Below are 21621 nucleotides of genomic sequence, written 5' to 3'. Positions count from 1 at the left end.
CCTCCTCTGTTACCTCCTCTGTTACCTCCTCTGATACCTCCTCTGTTACCTCCTCTGATACCTCCTCTAACCTCCTCTGATACCTCCTCTGATACCTCCTCTGTTACCTCCTCTGATACCTCCTCTGATACCTCCTCTGTTACCTCCTCTGATACCTCCTCTGATACCTCCTCTGATACCTCCTCTGTTACCTCGTCTAACCTCCTCTGATACCTCCTCTGTTACCTCCTCTGATACCTCCTCTAACCTCCTCTGATACCTCCTCTGATACCTCCTCTGATACCTCCTCTGTTACCTCGTCTAACCTCCTCTGATACCTCCTCTGTTACCTCCTCTGATACCTCCTCTGATACCTCCTCTGATACCTCCTCTGATACCTCCTCTAACCTCCTCTGATACCTCCTCTGATACCTCCTCTGTTACCTCCTCTGATACCTCCTCTGTTACCTCCTCTGATACCTCCTCTGTTACCTCCTCTGATACCTCCTCTGTTACCTCCTCTGATACCTCCTCTGTTACCTCGTCTAACCTCCTCTGATACCTCCTCTGTTACCTCCTCTGATACCTCCTCTAACCTCCTCTGATACCTCCTCTGTTACCTCCTCTGATACCTCCTCTGATAGCTCCTCTGATACCTCCTCTGATACCTCCTCTAACCTCCTCTGATAGCTCCTCTGATACCTCCTCTAACCTCCTCTGATACCTCCTCTAACCTCCTCTGATACCTCCTCTGATACCTCCTCTAACCTCCTCTAACCTCCTCTGTTACCTCCTCTGATACCTCCTCTGATACCTCCTCTAACCTCCTCTGATACCTCCTCTGATACCTCCTCTGATACCTCCTCTGATACCTCCTCTGTTACCTCCTCTGATACCTCCTCTGATACCTCCTCTGATACCTCCTCTGTTACCTCCTCTGATACCTCCTCTGATAGCTCCTCTGATACCTCCTCTAACCTCCTCTGATACCTCCTCTGATACCTCCTCTAACCTCCTCTGATACCTCCTCTAACCTCCTCTGATACCTCCTCTGATACCTCCTCTAACCTCCTCTGATACCTCCTCTAACCTCCTCTAACCTCCTCTAACCTCCTCTGATACCTCCTCTAACCTCCTCTGATAGCTCCTCTGATAGCTCCTCTGAGAGGAAGTCTTCCTTCTTCCTGTCGAGTGAAACAATGGCTTCACTTTGTCTTCTGCCAAAGTGCGACTGGAGCGAGGAAGCTGGAGGTAGAAGCCCAGCTTCCCTGGAGAGGAGCGACCTCCTCCATGATGTCAGGAGGCTTGTGCTGAAGAAACTACGGAAGGGAAACCAAAGTCTAGAAAGAGATCCGATCTGAACCGCAGATTTTACTTTCCTGGCGGACATCCGTGATAAATGATATTAGCTTAGCATAGACTGGAAACAGCTGTTGTGTTTTATTGCAACGTGGTCATGATTTACGAGATGTGGCTGAAGGTCTCGGGGCCTCGATGCTTCAACACGCAAGACACATCTGGACTCGTGATGAATAGGTTTTAATAAGTCCGGTCTGAGGGTGTTGGGGTCTGTCCTTCCTAACACCGTCACTCAGGAATGTTCCAGACACAGAAGGCCCGATGTGTGATCTCTCCAGCGTGTTCTGAACAACCTCTCAAGGGAGGTGACCAGGACGAACCGGATCGGATCCCCAAGTCCACAGGGAGGAGTGGTGACTTCATGCAGCCTGAGACACGAGGCCGGAACAGCCCGACGATGTCCAGACCTACTTCAACAACTACCTCATTCACAACCTCACTAACTGCCTCACTAACTGCCTCACTAACTATCTCACTAACTGCCTCACTAACTACTTCACTAACTGCCTCACTAACTGCCTCACTAACTGCCTCACTAACTACTTCACTAACTGCCTCACTAACTACCTCACTAACTGCCTCACTAACTGCCTCACTAACTACTTCACTAACTGCCTCACTAACTACCTCACTAACTGCCTCACTAACTGCCTCACTAACTGCCTCACTAACTACTTCACTAACTGCCTCACTAACTACTTCACTAACTGCCTCACTAACTACCTCACTAACTGCCTCACTAACTGCCTCACTAACTACTTCACTAACTGCCTCACTAACTACCTCACTAACTGCCTCACTAACTGCCTCACTAACTGCCTCACTAACTACTTCACTAACTGCCTCACTAACTGCCTCACTAACTACTTCACTAACTGCCTCACTAACTACCTCACTAACTGCCTCACTAACTGCCTCACTAACTGCCTCACTAACTGCCTCACTAACTGCCTCACTAACTATCTCACTAACTGCCTCACTAACTACCTCACTAACTGCCTCACCCACTAACTACCTCACTAACTACCTCACTAACTGCCTCACTAACTGCCTCACTAACTGCCTCACTAACTATCTCACTAACTGCCTCACTAACTACCTCACTAACTGCCTCACTAACTGCCTCACTAACTACCTCACTAACTGCCTCACTAACTGCCTCACTAACTATCTCACTAACTGCCTCACTAACTACCTCACTAACTACCTCACTAACTGCCTCACTAACTGCCTCACTAACTACCTCATTCACAACCTCACTAACTGCCTCACTAACTACCTCATTCACAACCTCACTAACTACCTCACTAACTACCTCACGAACTACCTCACTAACTACCTCACAAACTACCTCACTAACTGCCTCACTAACTGCCTCACTTACTGCCTCACTAACTGCCTCACTAACTACCTCACTAACTACCTCACTAACTGCCTCACTAACTGCCTCACTAACTACCTCACTAACTACCTCACTAACTACCTCACTAACTGCCTCACTAACTACCTCACTAACTGCCTCACTAACTGCCTCACTAACTGCCTCACTAACTACCTCACTAACTGCCTCACTAACTACCTCAATGACGGCCTAACTACCTCAACTACTACTACAATAACCCCTACCTGTCTACCTGTCTACCTGGATGGACCTTCCATCCATGGTTCGTGTTCACAGTATTTGAGCCATCTCAGAGTAGAGTTCATTCTTTCTGCTCAATCTTCTGCAAGCCTTGTTGTAGACGCTTGTCTGTACAGGTAACACACACACACACACACACTCACACACCCACACACTCACACACACACACACACTCACACACACACACACACACTCACACACACACACACACTCACACACACACACACACACTTGTGTGTCAGCCTGGAGTTGTTGGAGATGATGTCGTCCGCCTGCTCAGACACGCTGAGATGCTGCATGACATTAAATTTTCAGAGTCTGAAGAGTTCAAAGTGAATGAAACATTTGATGAAGTTCCACAAAACGTCTTTCACCACAGGACCGCTTGTTTTATCTTTTAAATATTATATCTATGTTTTTATATATTATGTCTATGTTTTTATATCTATTAATTATATATATACTATATTACAGTATTAATAAGAATTCCACACAGTAAAAATACTCTGTTCTTCTCTGTCCCTGTTTCCTCCTCGATTGATTCATTTCCTGCAAATGAAAAATACAGAAATTCTGTGTTTCAAGTCTTTTTCAATACAGCATAATGAGTCAAGCAGACCATAACGAGGAGTAAACACACATACTCCTCTGGTTGTATAGAAGTCTATGCTTCATGTGTTAGAGCTGCATTCTCTCTCCTGACCACCAGGGGGCGACTCCGGTTGTATAGAAGTCTATATAGTGACTACTTCCCTCAGTAAACATGTAAACATGAGTTTATGTCTCAGTCTCTAGTTTCTAGTCTTCTTTACAGCATGATGTCAGGACATTATGGTCTGTAGAGTCAAACAGACTATAAAGCAGGGGACCCTTTAGGGGCGGGGCTACAGGTGATTGACAGGTGGACAATGTTGGTTTGGTCTTGTTTACGTTTTACAACTTTTCCCTTCAGTGTGTTTTGCTTCACGGAGGTTCATTGTCCTATTTCGCCCGAAAAATGTCGTTCTGCTTTGCTCTTGCTTAGCTCCGCCCCCTCTTGTTTACCTTACGGTTGCAAAGAAACAAGATGGCAAAGAAGAAAATGCCAAACCGGAAGTCCAACGCCATCGTCCACAAAGCAGTGGCTGGTGTCCAAGGGGCTGAGGTCTCTGAGACGTCTCTCTGAATGAACCCTGAGGGTGGAAGCTCCTCTCCATCAACAGCCGGGAGCCACTTCCTGTTACATTCCAGCTAGCTCACGTGACTCCACCTGAGCCTCAAACGCATCGTTCATTCAGCGTCTCCTCACGCTCGAGAGGAGGCGAGTTCAGACTGGAGCGACTGAGTTCAGCTCCTCGTGCTTCTTCTCTTTGTGTTTCACGGCTCACGTTGACCTCGTCTGTGTACTCGGAGACGTGGAAGTAAAACAGCTCTACTTCCTGCTTTACTCAGGACGCTCTACTTCCTGCTTTACTCAGGACGCTCTACTTCCTGCGTTGCTATGGACGCTCTACTTCCTGCATTGCTATGGACGCTCTACTTCCTGCGTTGCTATGGACGCTCTACTTTCTGTGTTGCTATGGACGCTCTACTTCCTGCGTTGCTATGGACGCTCTACTTCCTGCGTTGCTATGGAAGCTCTACTTCCTGCGTTGCTATGGACGCTCTACTTCCTGTGTTGCTATGGACGCTCTACTTCCTGTGTTGCTATGGACGCTCTACGTCCTGCATTGCTATGGACGCTCTACTTCCTGCGTTGCTCAGGACGCTCTACTTCTTGTGTTGCTATGGACGCTCTACTTCCTGTATTCCTGCGTTGCTCAGGACACTTTACTTCTTGAGTTGCTCTGGACGCTCTACTTCCTGCTTTGCTCAGGACGCTTTACTTTTTGAGTTGCTCAGGATGCTCTACTTCCTGCTTTGCTCAGGACGCTTTACTTTTTGAGTTGCTCAGGATGCTCTACTTCCTGCGTAGCTCAGGATGCTCTACTTCCTGCTTTGCTCAGGACGCTTTACTTTTTGAGTTGCTCAGGATGCTCCACTTCCTGTTTTGCTCAGGACGCTTTACTTTTTGAGTTGCTCAGGATGCTCTACTTCCTGTGTAGCTCAGGATGCTTTACTTCCTGCGTAGCTCAGGGCGCTCTACTTCCTGCTTTGCTCTGGACGCTCTACTTCCTTATGGAAGCAGCTGTGTTTGATCCCCGGGAAGCCGTTGGCGTCTGGCAGCAGCAACGCAGCATGAGCTCATTGTTGGAGACAATACCCAGAAGCCCCGGCTGAAGCAAAAGAAGCACTCTGCTGTTGTGAGTAACCCGATGCAGCCTGTCGTCATGGAGATGAAGGCAGTGGCCTGACGCCAGGCCGGGTTCCTCACGCTGTAAATCATTTCCATAAAACACACTCACGCAGCAGCTGAGGCTCAACTCCTCGCGGGCGGTTAGTTTCCTCCAAGTTTACAGCTCGTTGTCGTGGGAAACCTTCTTTTAAACTTCAGAGTACAACATCAGAGTACAACGTCAGAGTACAACGTCAGAGTACAATGTCAGAGTACAACGTCAGAGTACAATGTCAGAGTACAACGTTAGAGTACAACATCAGAGTACAACATCAGAGTACAACGTCAGAGTACAATGTCAGATTACAACGTCAGAGTACAATGTCTGAGTACAACGTTAGAGTACATCACACCGTCACATAATGTCACACACTGTCACACAACATCACACCGTCACACACTGTCACACAACATCACACTGTCACACACCGTCACACAATGTCACAACATCACACTGTCACACGACATCACACCGTCACACAATGTCACACACCGTCACACAATGTCACACCGTCACACAATGTCACACTGTCACAATGCCACACCGTCACACAACATCACACCGTCACACAATGTCACACAACATCACAACGTCACACAACATCACACCGTCACACAATGTCACACCGTCACACAACATCACACCGTCACACAATGTCACACCGTCACACAACGTCACACACTGTCACACGTCACACAATGTCACACAACTCACACCGTCACACATTGTCACACAACATCACACCGTCACACAATGTCACACAACATCACAATGTCACACAACTCACACCGTCACACATTGTCACACAACATCACACAATGTCACACAATGTCACACAACGTCACACAACATCACACCGTCACACAATGTCACACCGTCACACAACATCACACAACATCACACACCGTCACACAACATCACACCGTCACACAATGTCACACCGTCACACAACATCACACCGTCACACAATGTCACACAGTGTCACACAACATCACACCGTCACACAACATCACACCGTCACACAATGTCACACCGTCACACACCATCACACAATGTCACAACATCACACGTCACACAACGTCACACAACATCACACCATCACACAATGTCACACAACATCACACCGTCACACAACATCACACCGTCACACAACGTCACACAACATCACACCGTCACACAATGTCACACCGTCACACATCACATGTCACACAACATCACACCGTCACACAACATCACACAATGTCACACAACATCACACCGTCACACAACATCACACCGTCACACAACATCACACCGTCACACAACGTCACACCGTCACACAACATCACACCGTCACACATCACATGTCACACAACATCACACCGTCACACAACATCACACAATGTCACACCATCACACCGTCACACAACATCACACCGTCACACAATGTCACACAATGTCACACAATGTCACACAATGTCACACCGTCACACAATGTCACACCGTCACACAACATCACACCGCCACACAACGTCACACCGTCACACATCACATGTCACACAACATCACACCGTCACACAACATCACACAATGTCACACCGTCACACAACATCACACCGTCACACAACATCACACCGTCACACAGTCACACCGTCACACAACATCACACCGTCACACAATGTCACACCGTCACACATCACATGTCACACAACATCACACCGTCACACAACATCACACAATGTCACACCGTCACACAACATCACACCGTCACACAACATCACACCGTCACACAATGTCACACAACGTCACACCGTCACACAATGTCACACCATCACACAATGTCACACCGTCACACAATGTCACACCGTCACACAACATCACACACCATCACACACCGTCACACACCGTCACACAACGTCACACAACTCTCCCGTCTGATCCCCAGAGCTGAACTGCTACTCCAGAGTGAAGTTGTCTTTTCTGCATTCAGAAACATAAACAGTCCTCCCGCTGTGTCGTGAAGACGCTCATCACCTCAGCAGCAGCTGTCAGCACGAAGAGGAGCAGACGAGGTGCATCCTCCTCCTCCTCCTCCTCCTCCTCTGGGCTCCTGTCAGAGGAGCAGCTGCAGGAGGTCTGGCCTCCGTGTGTTTATACAGCAGAACTTTACTACGAGAACTAATCAGAAACACTGCTCTCCAGTACTGAGAGAGGAGCAGTACTCACAGTAGCAGAGTTTTTCCTGCATATAGAAAATGTGGGCGCGCGCCTAAGCCGTTTTCCCGAACGCCTATGACAAATCCCGAGCGCCAAAGGCAAAAAAAGTCAGCGATGGAAAAAACAACCAAAAAAAACAACCTGTGTTCATCACGTCCATATCAGCGAATATGTTCTCAATAGTATGTTTCAAGGAGGCTACAGCCGAACCCTCGTTCTGTTATGATCAAAAGTCATGGAGTTGATAAGCGTGTCTTGTCTGATCAATGCTGTGAGGTGAATGGACAGAGCGGCCAGCTGCTGGTCACTCACCAGCCCCACATGCACCAATACACCTGGACTATTGTCAGTAGGGATGCACCGATCTGATTGGCGCCGATCCATATCGGCCGATATTCCAATTATCGGCTATGATCGGCATTCTCAAAACGGCCGATCAGATGACGTAACATCTGAGAGAACTATCAGACGTTTCAATCGCGGTGCAACGGAGACAATGCGCCCGGCGAGGGCCGCAGAGGTCAGAGGTCAGAGGGGATCCTCACCACCGAGCGGCGTCCCCGTCCCCCGAGTTGAATCTCTGGGTCGACTCAGCCGACTGATTTTGTATCTTTAGAGATCGTTTCTGAGATTTTGCTTAAATTATGCTAACATTAAAACATGTTTACTGGACCAAGGAAGAGTTTATCAAAATAAAAATCAGACTTTTGTATGTTAAGAAAAGTCCTGTAAATAGAGTTCCAGGAAATGAATGATGCAGATGTGTTCCATACATATCTGAAATCCCCATCACTGGCAATCAATCAATTTTAATGTATCAATTAGGACATTTTTCAAAGTAAAAGTCCTAAATGTTTAAAGAAATCTGTAATTTCTTTAATGTTTGAGGTGCTTTATATATGTATTTCCTCATAGTCCTCATAGCAATAATGCTAAACAATAAATATAATGATTCAATCGACATCGTGATCGGTGATCGGTATTATCGGATCAGCAGATACTGATTTCAGTGATCGGTGATCGGCACAAAAAACCTGATCGGTGCATCTCTAATTGTCAATCTATTAGCCGATCTATTTTAATCTAAAGTGGAAGCAAAATGATTTCCTCAAGCATTGCCTCCATTATTTATGGAAAAAATAATAAAAAATACATAGATGTCTGCTAATTACGGTGATACAGCAATACAGACCGAAGACCCATTCTGACCCAGGAAAAACCCTGAGTAGAAGTACTCTGAGAGGAGCAGTAATCGAGAAGTACTGGATCGTTAACTTTAGAAGTTTCTACTTTATCCTGAAAGGACAAACAACGAGAACCTCGAGTCACTTTTACTGAATACATTTACTTCATCGTACACGTTCATGTACACTCAAACCCTCTGAGGGGATCCGGACCATGGTCCTCTGAGGAGATCCAGACCATGGTCCATGAGGGGATCTGGACCATGGTCCATGAGGGGATCCAGACCATGGTGCTCTGAGGAGATCCGGACCATGGTCCTCTGAGGAGATCCGGACCATGGTCCATGAGGGGATCCGGACCATGGTCCTCTGAGGAGATCCGGACCATGGTCCATGAGGGGATCCGGACCATGGTCCTCTGAGGAGATCCAGACCATGGTCCATGAGGGGATCCGGACCATGGTCCATGAGGGGATCCAGACCATGGTGCTCTGAGGAGATCCGGACCATGGTCCATGAGGGGATCCGGACCATGGTCCTCTGAGGAGATCCGGACCATGGTCCTCTGAGGAGATCCAGACCATGGTCCATGAGGGGATCCAGACCATGGTCCATGAGGGGATCCGGACCATGGTCCTCTGAGGAGATCCGGACCATGGTCCATGAGGGGATCCGGAACCATGGTCCATGAGGGGATCCAGACCATGGTCCATGAGGGGATCCGGACCATGGTCCTCTGAGGAGATCCGGACCATGGTCCATGAGGGGATCCGGACCATGGTCCTCTGAGGAGATCCGGACCATGGTCCATGAGGGGATCCGGAACCATGGTCCATGAGGGGATCCGGACCATGGTCCTCTGAGGAGATCCAGACCATGGTCCATGAGGAGATCCGGACCATGGTCCATGAGGGGATCCGGACCATGGTCCTCTGAGGAGATCCGGACCATGGTCCATGAGGGGATCCGGACCATGGTCCTCTGAGGAGATCCAGACCATGGTCCATGAGGGGATCCAGACCATGGTCCATGAGGGGATCCGGACCATGGTCCTCTGAGGAGATCCGGACCATGGTCCATGAGGGGATCCGGAACCATGGTCCATGAGGGGATCCAGACCATGGTCCATGAGGGGATCCGGACCATGGTCCTCTGAGGAGATCCGGACCATGGTCCATGAGGGGATCCGGACCATGGTCCTCTGAGGAGATCCGGACCATGGTCCATGAGGGGATCCGGAACCATGGTCCATGAGGGGATCCGGACCATGGTCCTCTGAGGAGATCCAGACCATGGTCCATGAGGAGATCCGGACCATGGTCCATGAGGGGATCCGGACCATGGACCTCTGAGGAGACCAGGTCCACTCTCCTGGTTCCAGTTCAAGGTGAGGTCCAGTCCTTTCTCTACCTTAGAAGCCATGTATGACATATCCATAGTTCATGTTCAGATATAGTCTTGAATAAGTCCGTCTGAGTCCTGTTGGATCTGGATTCTGGTCCTGATTGAAAGCTTCATGCTCTGGATTCGCTGGTTTTCTCCAGGAGGGTCCGTGGGCTCCAGGATGAAGCCCCGCCCACAAGTCCCAGGCAGCCTTCTCTTCACCTGCTCAGAAGTTCAGCGCAGTGTGGGCGTGACCTTTCTCATCCCAGGCCCCGCCTCCCTCACCAGAAGCCCCTCCCTCTTGGAGGAGGCGGGTCAGGATGCTGAGGAGGCGCTGATGGACGCCCCTTTCTTGACCTGCCTCTCCTCCTTCATCCTCCTCCACACCTCCGTCTGTTTCTGAGCACTCCTGCACCGCTCGCTGCAGCTCCACCTGGTGAGACACAAACATCCAACGGTCACCCAGGAGACCGCTGTTCATGGAGGTAGGTGGGTAGATAGGTTGGTAGATTGGTTGGTTGGTTGGTAGGTAGCTGGGTAGGTTGGTTGGTAGGTGGGTAGGTAGGTAGGTAGGTAGGTGGGTAGATAGGTTGGTAGATTGGTTGGTTGGTTGGTAGGTAGGTGGGTAGGTAGCTGGGTAGGTTGGTTGGTAGGTGGGTAGGTAGGTGGGTAGATAGGTTGGTAGATTGGTTGGTTGGTTGGTTGGTAGGTAGCTGGGTAGGTTGGTTGGTAGGTGGGTAGGTTGGTGGGTAGGTGGGTAGATAGGTTGGTAGATTGGTTGGTTGGTTGGTAGGTAGCTGGGTAGGTTGGTTGGTAGGTGGGTAGGTAGGTAGGTAGGTGGGTAGGTGGGTAGATAGGTTGGTAGATTGGTTGGTTGGTTGGTAGGTAGCTGGGTAGGTTGGTTGGTAGGTGGGTAGGTAGGTGGGTAGGTTGGTTGGTAGGTGGGTAGGTGGGTAGATAGGTTGGTAGATTGGTTGGTTGGTTGGTTGGTAGGTAGCTGGGTAGGTTGGTTGGTAGGTGGGTAGGTAGGTGGGTAGGTTGGTTGGTTGGTTGGTTGGTTGGTTGGTTGGTGGGTAGGTTGGTGGGTTGATTGGTTGGTTGGTTGGTGGGTAGGTTGGTGGGTTGATTGGTTGGTTGGTTGGTGGGTAGGTTGGTGGGTGGGTAGGTTGGGTAAATAAATATAATTATGTTAATTATGTTATGTTAAGTATAATAACTAACCTGCAGAGGGAGACCTGCTTTGGCTCCGAGCAGCGTGGGAGAAAACCACGGCCGGAAGATCTTCTCACAAATCACCTGAAGAAGAAGAAGATGAGAGAGGAGGAGGGAGAAGGAGATGAGAGGAGGAAACAGGAAAGGAAAGGGGGAGAAAATAGGGGAATTAACCTCTTTGACCTCTGGCCCTTTGACCTCCCCGCTCACCTGCAGGTTGCTGTTGCGCCGGCGGGCGCTGCACCTGCCCCGCTTCAGGTTGCAGCTGGACGAGCAGTCGAAGAAGTTGCAGTCGTCGTCGCTGCTGCAGTTCTGGTCCAGGATGTCCCTCATCTTGGGCTCGAAGAACGCCATGTCCACGTCGATGGCCACCACCTGAAGGATGTGCAGCCATCATCATCATCATCACCATCATCATCACCATCAATCCACTCACCGTGAGGTCGTCCCTGATGGCGAAGTTCTCCGGCTTGATGTCACACAGGTGCAGCTTGTGGGTGAAGTCGTGGTCGAAGTGCTCCACCATGTGCAGGAAGCTGAGCGCGATGCGCTGCACCTGCTGCCGGGCGCTCCAGCGGCCGCGGGCCTCGTCCAGGGAGAAGAGGTTCTGGTCCCAGGCGTGGCCGGCCGACAGGTACTCCACGGCGTAGAAGTGGCCGCAGGAGCCCAGCACCTGGGCCACGTGGGTGCTGAGGTCCTGCAGGACCCTGGAGGCCACAGGTGTGAGAGGTCAGAGGTCAACAGGCTCAGTTTCTATCTCGAAGAAGTAGTAGTCGTAGAACCCACCCAGGGGGTTCTCCAGAGAACCCTTTTATCATACAACGGTGACATCGAGAACCCTAAAGGACCAATGTGGGAGGTCCTTTCGCCCTCACCACCCTGTGGGCTCTTTTGGGGCGTTCTCTTTCACATTTATTCTTTCAACAAACCTTGCTGAAGTTATTCTTCCAAAAAAGGGTTATTTGGAGAAAGGGTTCCTAATAGAACCCGTTGGTCTGACAGAGAACCCTGAGGCAGGCCCTCAGGCTGAGGGAGAGGTGAGTGGAGGTTCTACCGGAGGAAGGTGTACTCCTCCTGCTGCAGCAGGGACCAGAGGGAGGCCAGATCCGCCCGGGAGTAGCTCTTCTCTCGGCTCTTCAGCTTCTTCCCCCACAGTCTGGCCAGAGAGACGTTACTTCCTCCTCCTCCTCCTCCTCCTTCGTCCTCCTCCTCGTCAGCCAGCCCCAGAGAGTTACGTACCTGAGACCAGATGAAAAGGGGAAGTAGTGATCTTATTATTATCAGTTGCATTGCTGTTATTATTGCTGGTACCTTTACTGCTTCTATTATCATTAGTATTGATCACATGACATCTATTGTTCATCTGGTCATGTGACATCTATTGTTCATCTGGACTGACCTCCAGAGTGGCGTAGAAAACCACATCGAGCGGCGAGAGCTCCTCCGCTGTGTCCTGTGGGGGAGGAGCACGGTAAGTTATGGCCTCTCTTTAGCCCCTCCCCCATCAGATGCCCCGCCCCTCACCTGGTAGTCCAGTATTCCCAGGGGCTCGTAGGAGGAGAAGTTCTCCAGTTTGGACTTGAGGATGACGCGGCTCCCTCTCCAGCGCGCCTCCACCACCTTCTTCCCGTTCTCGTAGTAGAGGCAGCGCTTGTACTCGACGAGGCCGAGCACGCACAGGTCCTCACACATGTCGCCCGTCACCGAGCCCTCGCCGAACTCCAGGCACTGGGGGGGGGGGCTCCAGAGAGTTACATCTATTCAAGTTCACATCTGACCTTAAGTTCAACTTCTCCTTTCAGAAGTGAAGACTACGTTTTCTAAATGTATTTCTGTTCTCCGTAAAGTCCGCCAGTAAAAGAGTAGAAGAAGAAGTCGAGGTCGAACCGGACGCACGAGAAGCTCCAACCGCCTGGTGAGCTAACGTGCTAACCGCCTGGTGAGCTAACGTGCTAACTCCACCGTGCTTTAATGCTCATGGTGACAGAAACCAGATATCTCATAGACTCCTATAACGAGACTCCAGGAAGCTCCAACAAACATGTCTCCTCCTGTCTCCTTGTGTCTCCTTGTCTCCTGTCTCCTTGTGTCTCCTTGTCTCCTCCTGTCTCCTTGTGTCTCCTCTTGTCTCCTCCTGTCTCCTTGTCTCCTCCTGTCTCCTTGTGTCTCATTGTCTCCTGTCTCCTTGTGTCTCCTCCTGTCTCCTTGTGTCTCCTTGTGTCTCATTGTCTCCTGTCTCCTTGTGTCTCCTCTTGTCTCCTTGTGTCTCCTTGTCTCCTCCTGTCTCCTTGTGTCTCCTCATGTCTCCTTGTGTCTCCTTGTCTCCTCCTGTCTCCTTGTGTCTCCTTGTGTCTCCTTGTCTCCTTGTCTCCTTGTCTCCTGTCTGCTTGTTGTCTCCTTGTTTCCTTGTCTCCTGTCTGCTTGTTGTCTCCTTGTCTCCTGTCTGCTTGTTGTCTCCTTGTCTCCTTGTCTCCTGTCTGCTTGTTGTCTCCTCCTGTCTCCTTGTGTCTCCTTGTCTCCTCCTGTCTCCTTGTGTCTCATTGTCTCCTGTCTCCTTGTGTCTCCTTGTCTCCTGTCTCCTCCTGTCTCCTTGTGTCTCCTTGTCTCCTCCTGTCTGCTTGTTGTCTCCTTGTCTCCTGTCTGCTTGTTGTCTCCTTGTCTCCTGTCTCATGTCTCCTCCTGTCTCCTTGTCTCATGCTGTCTCCTTGTGTCTCCTCCTGTCTGCTTGTTGTCTCCTTGTCTCCTGTCTGCTTGTTGTCTCCTTGTTTCCTTTGTCTCCTTGTCTCCTGTCTGCTTGTTGTCTCCTTGTTTCCTTGTCTCCTGTCTGCTTGTTGTCTCCTTGTCTCCTCCTGTCTCCTTGTGTCTCCTTGTCTCCTCCTGTCTCCTTGTGTCTCCTTGTCTCCTCCTGTCTCCTTGTCTCCTGTCTCCTCCTGTCTCCTTGTGTCTCCTCCTGTCTCCTTGTGTCTCCTGTCTCCTTGTCTCCTCCTGTCTCCTCCTGTCTCCTTGTCTCCTCCTGTCTCCTTGTCTCCTCCTGTCTCCTTGTGTCTCCTGTCTCCTTGTCTCCTCCTGTCTCCTTGTCTCCTCCTGTCTCCTTGTGTCTCCTTGTCTCCTCCTGTCTCCTTGTGTCTCCTCCTGTCTCCTTGTGTCTCCTCCTGTCTCCTTGTGTCTCCTTGTCTCCTCCTGTCTCCTCCTGTCTCCTCTTGTCTCCTCCTGTCTCCTTGTCTCCTTGTCTCCTCGTGTCTCCTCTGTCTCCTCCTTGTCTCCTCCTGTCTCCTTGTGTCTCCTTGTGTCTCCTCCTGTCTCCTCCTGTCTCCTTGTGTCTCCTCCTGTCTCCTTGTGTCTCCTTGTGTCTCCTCCTGTCTCCTTGTGTCTCATTGTCTCCTCCTGTCTCCTTGTGTCTCATTGTCTCCTCCTGTTTCCTCTTGTCTCCTCTTGTCTCCTCCTGTTTCCTCTTGTCTCTTCTTGTCTCCTCCTGTCTCCTCTTGTCTCCTCATGTCTCCTCCTGTCTCCTCTTGTCTCCTCTTGTCTCCTCATGTCTCCTCCTGTCTCCTCTTGTCTCCTCTTGTCTCCTCTTGTCTCCTCTTGTCTCCCCTTGTCTCCTCTTGTCTCCTCTTGTCTCCTCTTGTCTCCCCTTGTCTCCTCTTGTCTCCTCCTTTCTCCTCTAGTCTCCTCATCGCTCTTAATGTCTCCTCTTGTCTCCTCCTGTCTCCTCTTGTCTCCTCCTGTCTCCTCTTGTCTCCTCATGTCTCCTCTTGTCTCCTCCTGTCTCCTCTTGTCTCCCCATGTCTCCTCATGTCTCCTCTTGTCTCCTCCTGTCTCCTCTTGTCTCCTCCTGTCTCCTCATGTCTCCTCTTGTCTCCTCCTTTCTCCTCTTGTCTCCTCTTGTCTCCTCATGTCTCCTCATGTCTCCTCCTTTCTCCTCTTGTCTCCTCATGTCTCCTCATCGCTCTTAATGTCTCCTCCTTTCTCCTCTTGTCTCCTAATGTCTCCTCCTGTCTCCTCTTGTCTCCTCATGTCATTCCTTCAAAATAAAAGCACTGGGTGCTGTTTTTTTAAAGAACACTTTTAAAGAGAATCTGATGAATTCTCCCTTTAAATGTCAGAGATAATTGTCTCTGGTTATTTGTTCCGGGTCCTCTCCGTGAACAGGAAGTCTTTCCTGTTCACGGAGAGGACCCGGAACAGGGCCCGATTCATGCCGGAGGTCAAAGGTCGAGTGCAGCAACGCACGGCGTCCCAAGGTCAAACAGCCAGCAGAGTTCCTGCTGCGCTGAGAACAATAGTGTGATCCACACACACACACACACACACACACACACACACACACACACACACACACACACACACACACACACACAGACACACACACACACAGAGACACACACACACACACACACACACACACACAGACACACAGAGACACACACACAGACACACACACACACACACACACACACACACACAGAGACACACACACACACACACACACAGAGACACACACACACACACACACACAGAGACACACACACACACACACACACAGAGACACACACACACACACAGACACACACACACACACACACACACACACACACACAGACACACACACACACACACACACACACACACACACACACACAGACACACACACACACAGACACACACACACACACACACACACACACACACACACAGACACACACACACACACACACACACACACACAGACACAGACACACACACACAGAGACACACACACACAGACACACACACACACACACACACAGAGACACACACACAGAGACACACAGAGACACACACATACACACACACACACACAGAGACACAGACACACACACACACAGAGACACACACACACACACACACACACACACACACACACAGACACACACACACACACACACACACACACACACACACAGACACAGACACACACACACACACAGAGACACAGACACACACACACACAGACACACACACAGACACACACACACGTGGGTGGAGCGGTCGGCTCACAGACTCGCCTGTTTCGATGCTCATGAACTCAGCAGGTGACCGAAACCGTCACTTCCTGTCTGTGGTGGTCGTGCTCATCACTTCCTGTCTGTGGTGGTCGTGCTCATCACTTCCTGTCTCTGGTGGTCGTGCTCATCACTTCCTGTCTGTGGTGGTCGTGCTCATCACTTCCTGTCTCTGGTGGTCGTGCTCATCACTTCCTGTCTGTGGTGGTCGTGCTCATCACTTCCTGTCTCTGGTGGTCGTGCTCATCACTTCCTGTCTGTGGTGGTCGTGCTCATCACTTCCTGTCTCTGGTGGTCGTGCTCATCACTTCCTGTCTCTGGTGGTCGTGCTCATCACTTCCTGTCTCTGGTGGTCGTGCTCATCACTTCCTGTCTGTGGTGGTCGTGCTCATCACTTCCTGTCTGTGGTGGTCGTGCTCATCACTTCCTGTCTCTGGTGGTCGTGCTCATCACTTCCTGTCTCTGGTGGTCGTGCTCATCACTTCCTGTCTGTGGTGGTCGTGCTCATCACTTCCTGTCTCTGGTGGTCGTGCTCATCACTTCCTGTCTCTGGTGGTCGTGCTCATCACTTCCTGTCCTTTAAAGGACTTTTACAGGACTGGAGACCAGATGGTCGTAAAGCTGCTCACGTCGGTCAGAGGAAGACCAGAGACCACTAGGGGCGACGGGGAGGCCAAACATGGGCAACACAGACCACGACCAGGGACTCACTGAGACCACTACCAGGGTCTCACTGAGACCACGACCAGGGACTCACTGAGACCACTACCAGGGACTCACTGAGACCACTACCAGGGTCTCACTGAGACCACGACCAGGGACTCACTGAGACCACTACCAGGGTCTCACTGAGTCCACGACCAGGGACTCACTGAGTCCACTACCAGGGACTCACTGAGACCACGACCAGGGACTCACTGAGTCCACGACCAGGGACTCACTGAGACCACTACCAGGGACTCACTGAGTCCACGACCAGGGACTCACTGAGTCCACTACCAGGGACTCACTGAGTCCACTACCAGGGACTCACTGAGACCACGACCAGGGACTCACTGAGTCCACTACCAGGGTCTCACTGAGTCCACTACCAGGGACTCACTGAGTCCACGACCAGGGACTCACTGAGTCCACGACCAGGGACTCACTGAGACCACTACCAGGGACTCACTGAGTCCACGACCAGGGACTCACTGAGTCCACTACCAGGGACTCACTGAGACCACGACCAGGGACTCACTGAGTCCACTACCAGGGTCTCACTGAGTCCACTACCAGGGACTCACTGAGTCCACTACCAGGGACTCACTGAGTCCACTACCAGGGACTCACTGAGTCCACGACCAGGGACTCACTGAGACCACGACCAGGGTCTCACTGAGTCCACGACCAGGGACTCACTGAGTCCACGACCAGGGTCTCACTGAGTCCACGACCAGGGACTCACTGAGTCCACTACCAGGGACTCACTGAGTCCACGACCAGGGACTCACTGAGACCACGACCAGGGACTCACTGAGTCCACGACCAGGGACTCACTGAGTCCACGACCAGGGACTCACTGAGACCACTACCAGGGACTCACTGAGTCCACGACCAGGGTCTCACTGAGTCCACATGGACCCAGAAGACCCTCAGACGTCTCCAGGTGGTCCTTTTCTCGCGACCCCTCGAGCTGTTTGACCTGCGGCTTCAAAAGGCCGTCTGAAGGTGTTGGGGGGGGGGGGGGGGGGGGTAGACCACCTGAAGCCATGAACAGGTCCGGCAGCGGGTCTCCTCTCAGCTTTAGGCTGCAAAGCTCTGCGGCTTTAGAACAGATTTGCAGAAAGCTGATCTGTGCAGTGGTTTGTTTTGGGGGGGGGGGCTCAGCATCTGTCCTGCGTTACCTCTGGAGTTGAAGCAGCTCCTGGAACGACGTCTCATTGGTCAACGCGTTCCAGGCACATTCAACAACCTCACGGATGACTGTGTTCATTTAAGATCAGTTTCATACGGGGGGGGGGGGGCTGTGTTACTCTCACAACAACAACAACAACAGTGTTTCTGGGTTGCTGTATCTCATCTCCGCTAGTCCTAGCCGATGTGTCCTTGAGCAAGGGCCCCAGGGAGAGAAATAGACTTCTATACAACCAGAGTCAGGAGAGAGAATGCAGCTTTAACACATGAAGCATAGACTTCTATACAACCAGAGGAGCCCCCTGGTGGTCAGGAGAGAGAATGCAGCTTTAACACATGAAGCATAGACTTCTATACAACCAGAGGAGCCCCCTGGTGGTCAGGAGAGAGAATGCAGCTTCAACACATGAAGCATATACTTCTATACAACCAGAGGAGCCCCCTGGTGGTCAGGAGAGAGAATGCAGCTTTAATACATGAAGCATAGACTTCTATACAACCAGAGGAGTCGCCCCCTGGTGGTCAGGAGAGAGAATGCAGCTTTAACACATGAAGCATAGACTTCTATACAACCAGAGGAGCCCCCTGGTGGTCAGGAGAGAGAATGCAGCTTTAACACATGAAGCATAGACTTCTATACAACCAGAGGAGCCCCCTGGTGGTCAGGAGAGAGAATGCAGCTTTAACACATGAAGCATAGACTTCTATACAACCAGAGGAGCCCCCTGGTGGTCAGGAGAGAGAATGCAGCTTTAATACATGAAGCATATACTTCTATACAACCAGAGGAGCCCCTGGTGGTCAGGAGAGAGAATGCAGCTTTAATTCTCCTCATTGGGCAACAGAGCTCCATGTTTAACAGGATTCACTTAATAAACTCCTCGATGAAGACGATGGAGAGAAAATACGACGAAGGAAACGAGGAAAAAGGCTGAAAGTGATAAGTCAGAACCAAAGAGGACAGAGAGAGGGAGAGAGAGAGAGAGAGGGAGAGAGAGGGAGGGAGAGAGAGAGAGAGACAGAGAGAGAGACAGAGAGAGAGAGGGAGGAGAGGGAAGAGAGAGAGGGAGGAGAGAGAGGGAGGAGAGAGAGAGGGAGAGAGAGAGAGAGGAGAGAGAGAGAGAGAGAGAGGGAGGAGAGAGAGAGAGAGAGAGAGAGAGAGAGAGAGAGAGGAGAGAGAGAGAGAGACAGAGAGAGAGAGAGGAGAGAGAGAGAGAGAGAGAGAGAGAGAGGGAGAGAGAGAGAGAGAGAGAGAGAGAGAGAGAGAGAGAGGGAGGAGAGAGGAGAGAGAGAGAGAGAGGAGAGAGAGAGAGAGAGAGGAGAGAGAGAGAGAGAGAGAGAGAGGAGAGAGAGAGAGAGAGAGAGGAGAGAGAGGAGAGAGAGGAGAGAGAGAGAGGAGAGAGAGAGAGAGAGAGAGGGAGGAGAGAGAGAGAGAGAGAGAGAGGAGAGAGAGGAGGAGAGAGGAGAGAGAGAGAGAGAGGAGAGGAGGAGAGAGAGAGAGAGAGAGAGGAGAGGAGGAGAGAGAGAGGAGAGGAGGAGAGAGAGAGGAGAGGAGAGAGAGAGAGAGAGGAGAGAGAGAGAGGAGAGAGAGAGGAGAGAGAGAGAGGAGGGAGAGAGAGAGGGAGAGAGAGAGAGAGGAGAGAGAGAGAGAGAGAGGGAGGGAGAGAGAGAGAGGGAGAGAGAGAGGGAGGGAGAGAGAGAGGGAGAGAGAGAGAGAGAGGAGAGGGAGGGAGAGAGAGAGAGAGAGAGAGGGAGAGAGGGAGAGAGAGAGGGACACACGGAGATAACAGAGGGATGAGGAAGAGAGAGAGAGGGAGAGAGAGAGGGAGGGAGAGAGAGAGGGACACACGGAGATAACAGAGGGATGAGGAAGAGAGAGAGGCGTAAAGCGTTTGTCCTTTCAGGAAGAAGAGTGGTTATCCGTGTTTTACCCACAATGCAACAGGAGATAAAACAGCAGTCAGAGAGCGGCGCGCAGATGATAATATCATGTAGATTATAATCATAATATCATGTAGATTATAATCATGATATCATGTAGATCAGCGATTCCCAAACTGTGGGTACTGCAGGTGGGCCGCGAGAGGTCATTTACAATAAATAAATAAAATGTTTTTAATTTTCAATTTTGAAAAGTTTGAAATTAATATAAAAATATTTATGATTTAAATTCCGTGTTATTCTTTTATCTGACCTATTTTTCTGACCGCCAAACAAAACAATGTCAAATGGGGCGCCCTCTTGTAGTATTAGTTTATGTTTTGATCAGAGTTGTGATCAGCGCTGCCATAGCGCACTACGCGCTGTGCGGAGGGCACCACGTCCTGAGGGGCTCCACAAAATAGGCAACTTAAACAATCCTCATAGTTATCATAATTATAATGCCGATATTATTTCAGTCTAGAAATATTAGGCGCCTTTTAGGCATGTATATCACAAAACAGGCAGAACAAGAGAGATATGTAATCGCTCAGCACCCCCGTTAACACTTCTCGGGTCGCATCGCTCTGTCTGCCGTGATGCGCGCCGACACATCCGCGCACACAGCAGGGTTTCTCCTGGGTCAAAATGGGTCTTCGGTGCTCCCAAAAAAAATGTTTGCGCGCTGCGCGCGCACCATCTATTCATGCACGTCGGGCTGTTGAGTGATCAGCAGCTGGCCGCTCAGACAAGTCGCGCACCTCACAGTTGCGTATTGATCAGACAAGAAGACACGCTTATCAACTCCAGTGTTTCCCCTCCTATTATAACAGGGGGAATCTGACCACCCGTCACCCTGTAATTTTCGTCTACCCCCCGTCAACTCTTCTCGGCTCGCGCGCGCCAGAGCTCCGATGCCGGCGCGCGCCTCCCTCAGCCGGGATGCGCGCACAGGTGAGCACACCTCAGTGTAAAATTGCGGTTTAGGCACGCGCCCACATTTTCTCTATGCAGGAAACCCCCCCCCCCCCCCCGTCAACAACGCGTCGTCAACGCTGGTTGTGATTTAAGGCTTGGGTGGGCCGCAGAAGATTTTCAGATTTCAAATTGGGCCGAGGCATTCTTGAGTTTGGGAACCGCTGATGTAGATTATAATCATAATATAGCCCCTCCCCCCCCTCACCAGTCTCTGCAGGATGCTCTTGCTCTTGTCGTCGGTGCAGAAGTCGGACAGGATGCTCCTGTGGACCAGAACCAGGCTGTTGAGGAGCAACCAGGACCCGAACCAGAGCAGGGCGAACACCAGGGCCCCCCGCCGGGTCCACAGCCGGGGGCCCAGCCATCGGAGCAGGCGCCGCCCGGCGCCGCCCGCCACGCCCGCCACGCCCGGCGCCGCCGCTCCGGGCGGCATGTCGGCGCCGGACGCGGGAAAGACGGAGGCTTCGGAGCTGCCGAGCTGCAGGTCTGAGGAGGTCCGATAACGACCCGATGAC

At 51.0% G+C, this 21621-nt stretch overlaps 1 protein-coding gene across 3 annotated transcripts in view; it reads right to left on the bottom strand.

Moving 5' to 3' along the window:
* Positions 1–8807: 8807 nt before the first annotated feature.
* Positions 8808–21621, bottom strand: part of dipk1c (divergent protein kinase domain 1C) — a 14514-nt gene continuing 1700 nt past the window's right edge. For 2 of the 3 annotated variants that reach the window (XM_056434771.1, XM_056434772.1), the window contains 7 exons: positions 21312–21621; positions 12795–12998; positions 12670–12723; positions 12325–12509; positions 11707–11977; positions 11280–11645; positions 8808–10491 (listed from right to left, as the gene is read on the bottom strand). The exon at positions 21312–21621 is cut by the window's right edge. In XM_056434771.1, the coding sequence (XP_056290746.1) occupies positions 10285–10491; positions 11280–11645; positions 11707–11977; positions 12325–12509; positions 12670–12723; positions 12795–12998; positions 21312–21539 (1515 nt within the window). In that variant the 5' untranslated portion in view covers positions 21540–21621 and the 3' untranslated portion in view covers positions 8808–10284. The remainder of the gene's footprint in view (positions 10492–11279; positions 11646–11706; positions 11978–12324; positions 12510–12669; positions 12724–12794; positions 12999–21311) is intronic. The other variant, XM_056434773.1, reaches the window with a different exon arrangement.

The sequence above is a fragment of the Pseudoliparis swirei genome, chromosome 16 (assembly GCF_029220125.1).
Source record: "Pseudoliparis swirei isolate HS2019 ecotype Mariana Trench chromosome 16, NWPU_hadal_v1, whole genome shotgun sequence".
Taxonomy (NCBI): Eukaryota; Metazoa; Chordata; class Actinopteri; order Perciformes; family Liparidae; genus Pseudoliparis; species Pseudoliparis swirei.
The sequence above is the reverse complement of the archived record's forward strand: the minus strand, read 5'-3'. Positions and strand labels throughout refer to the sequence as shown.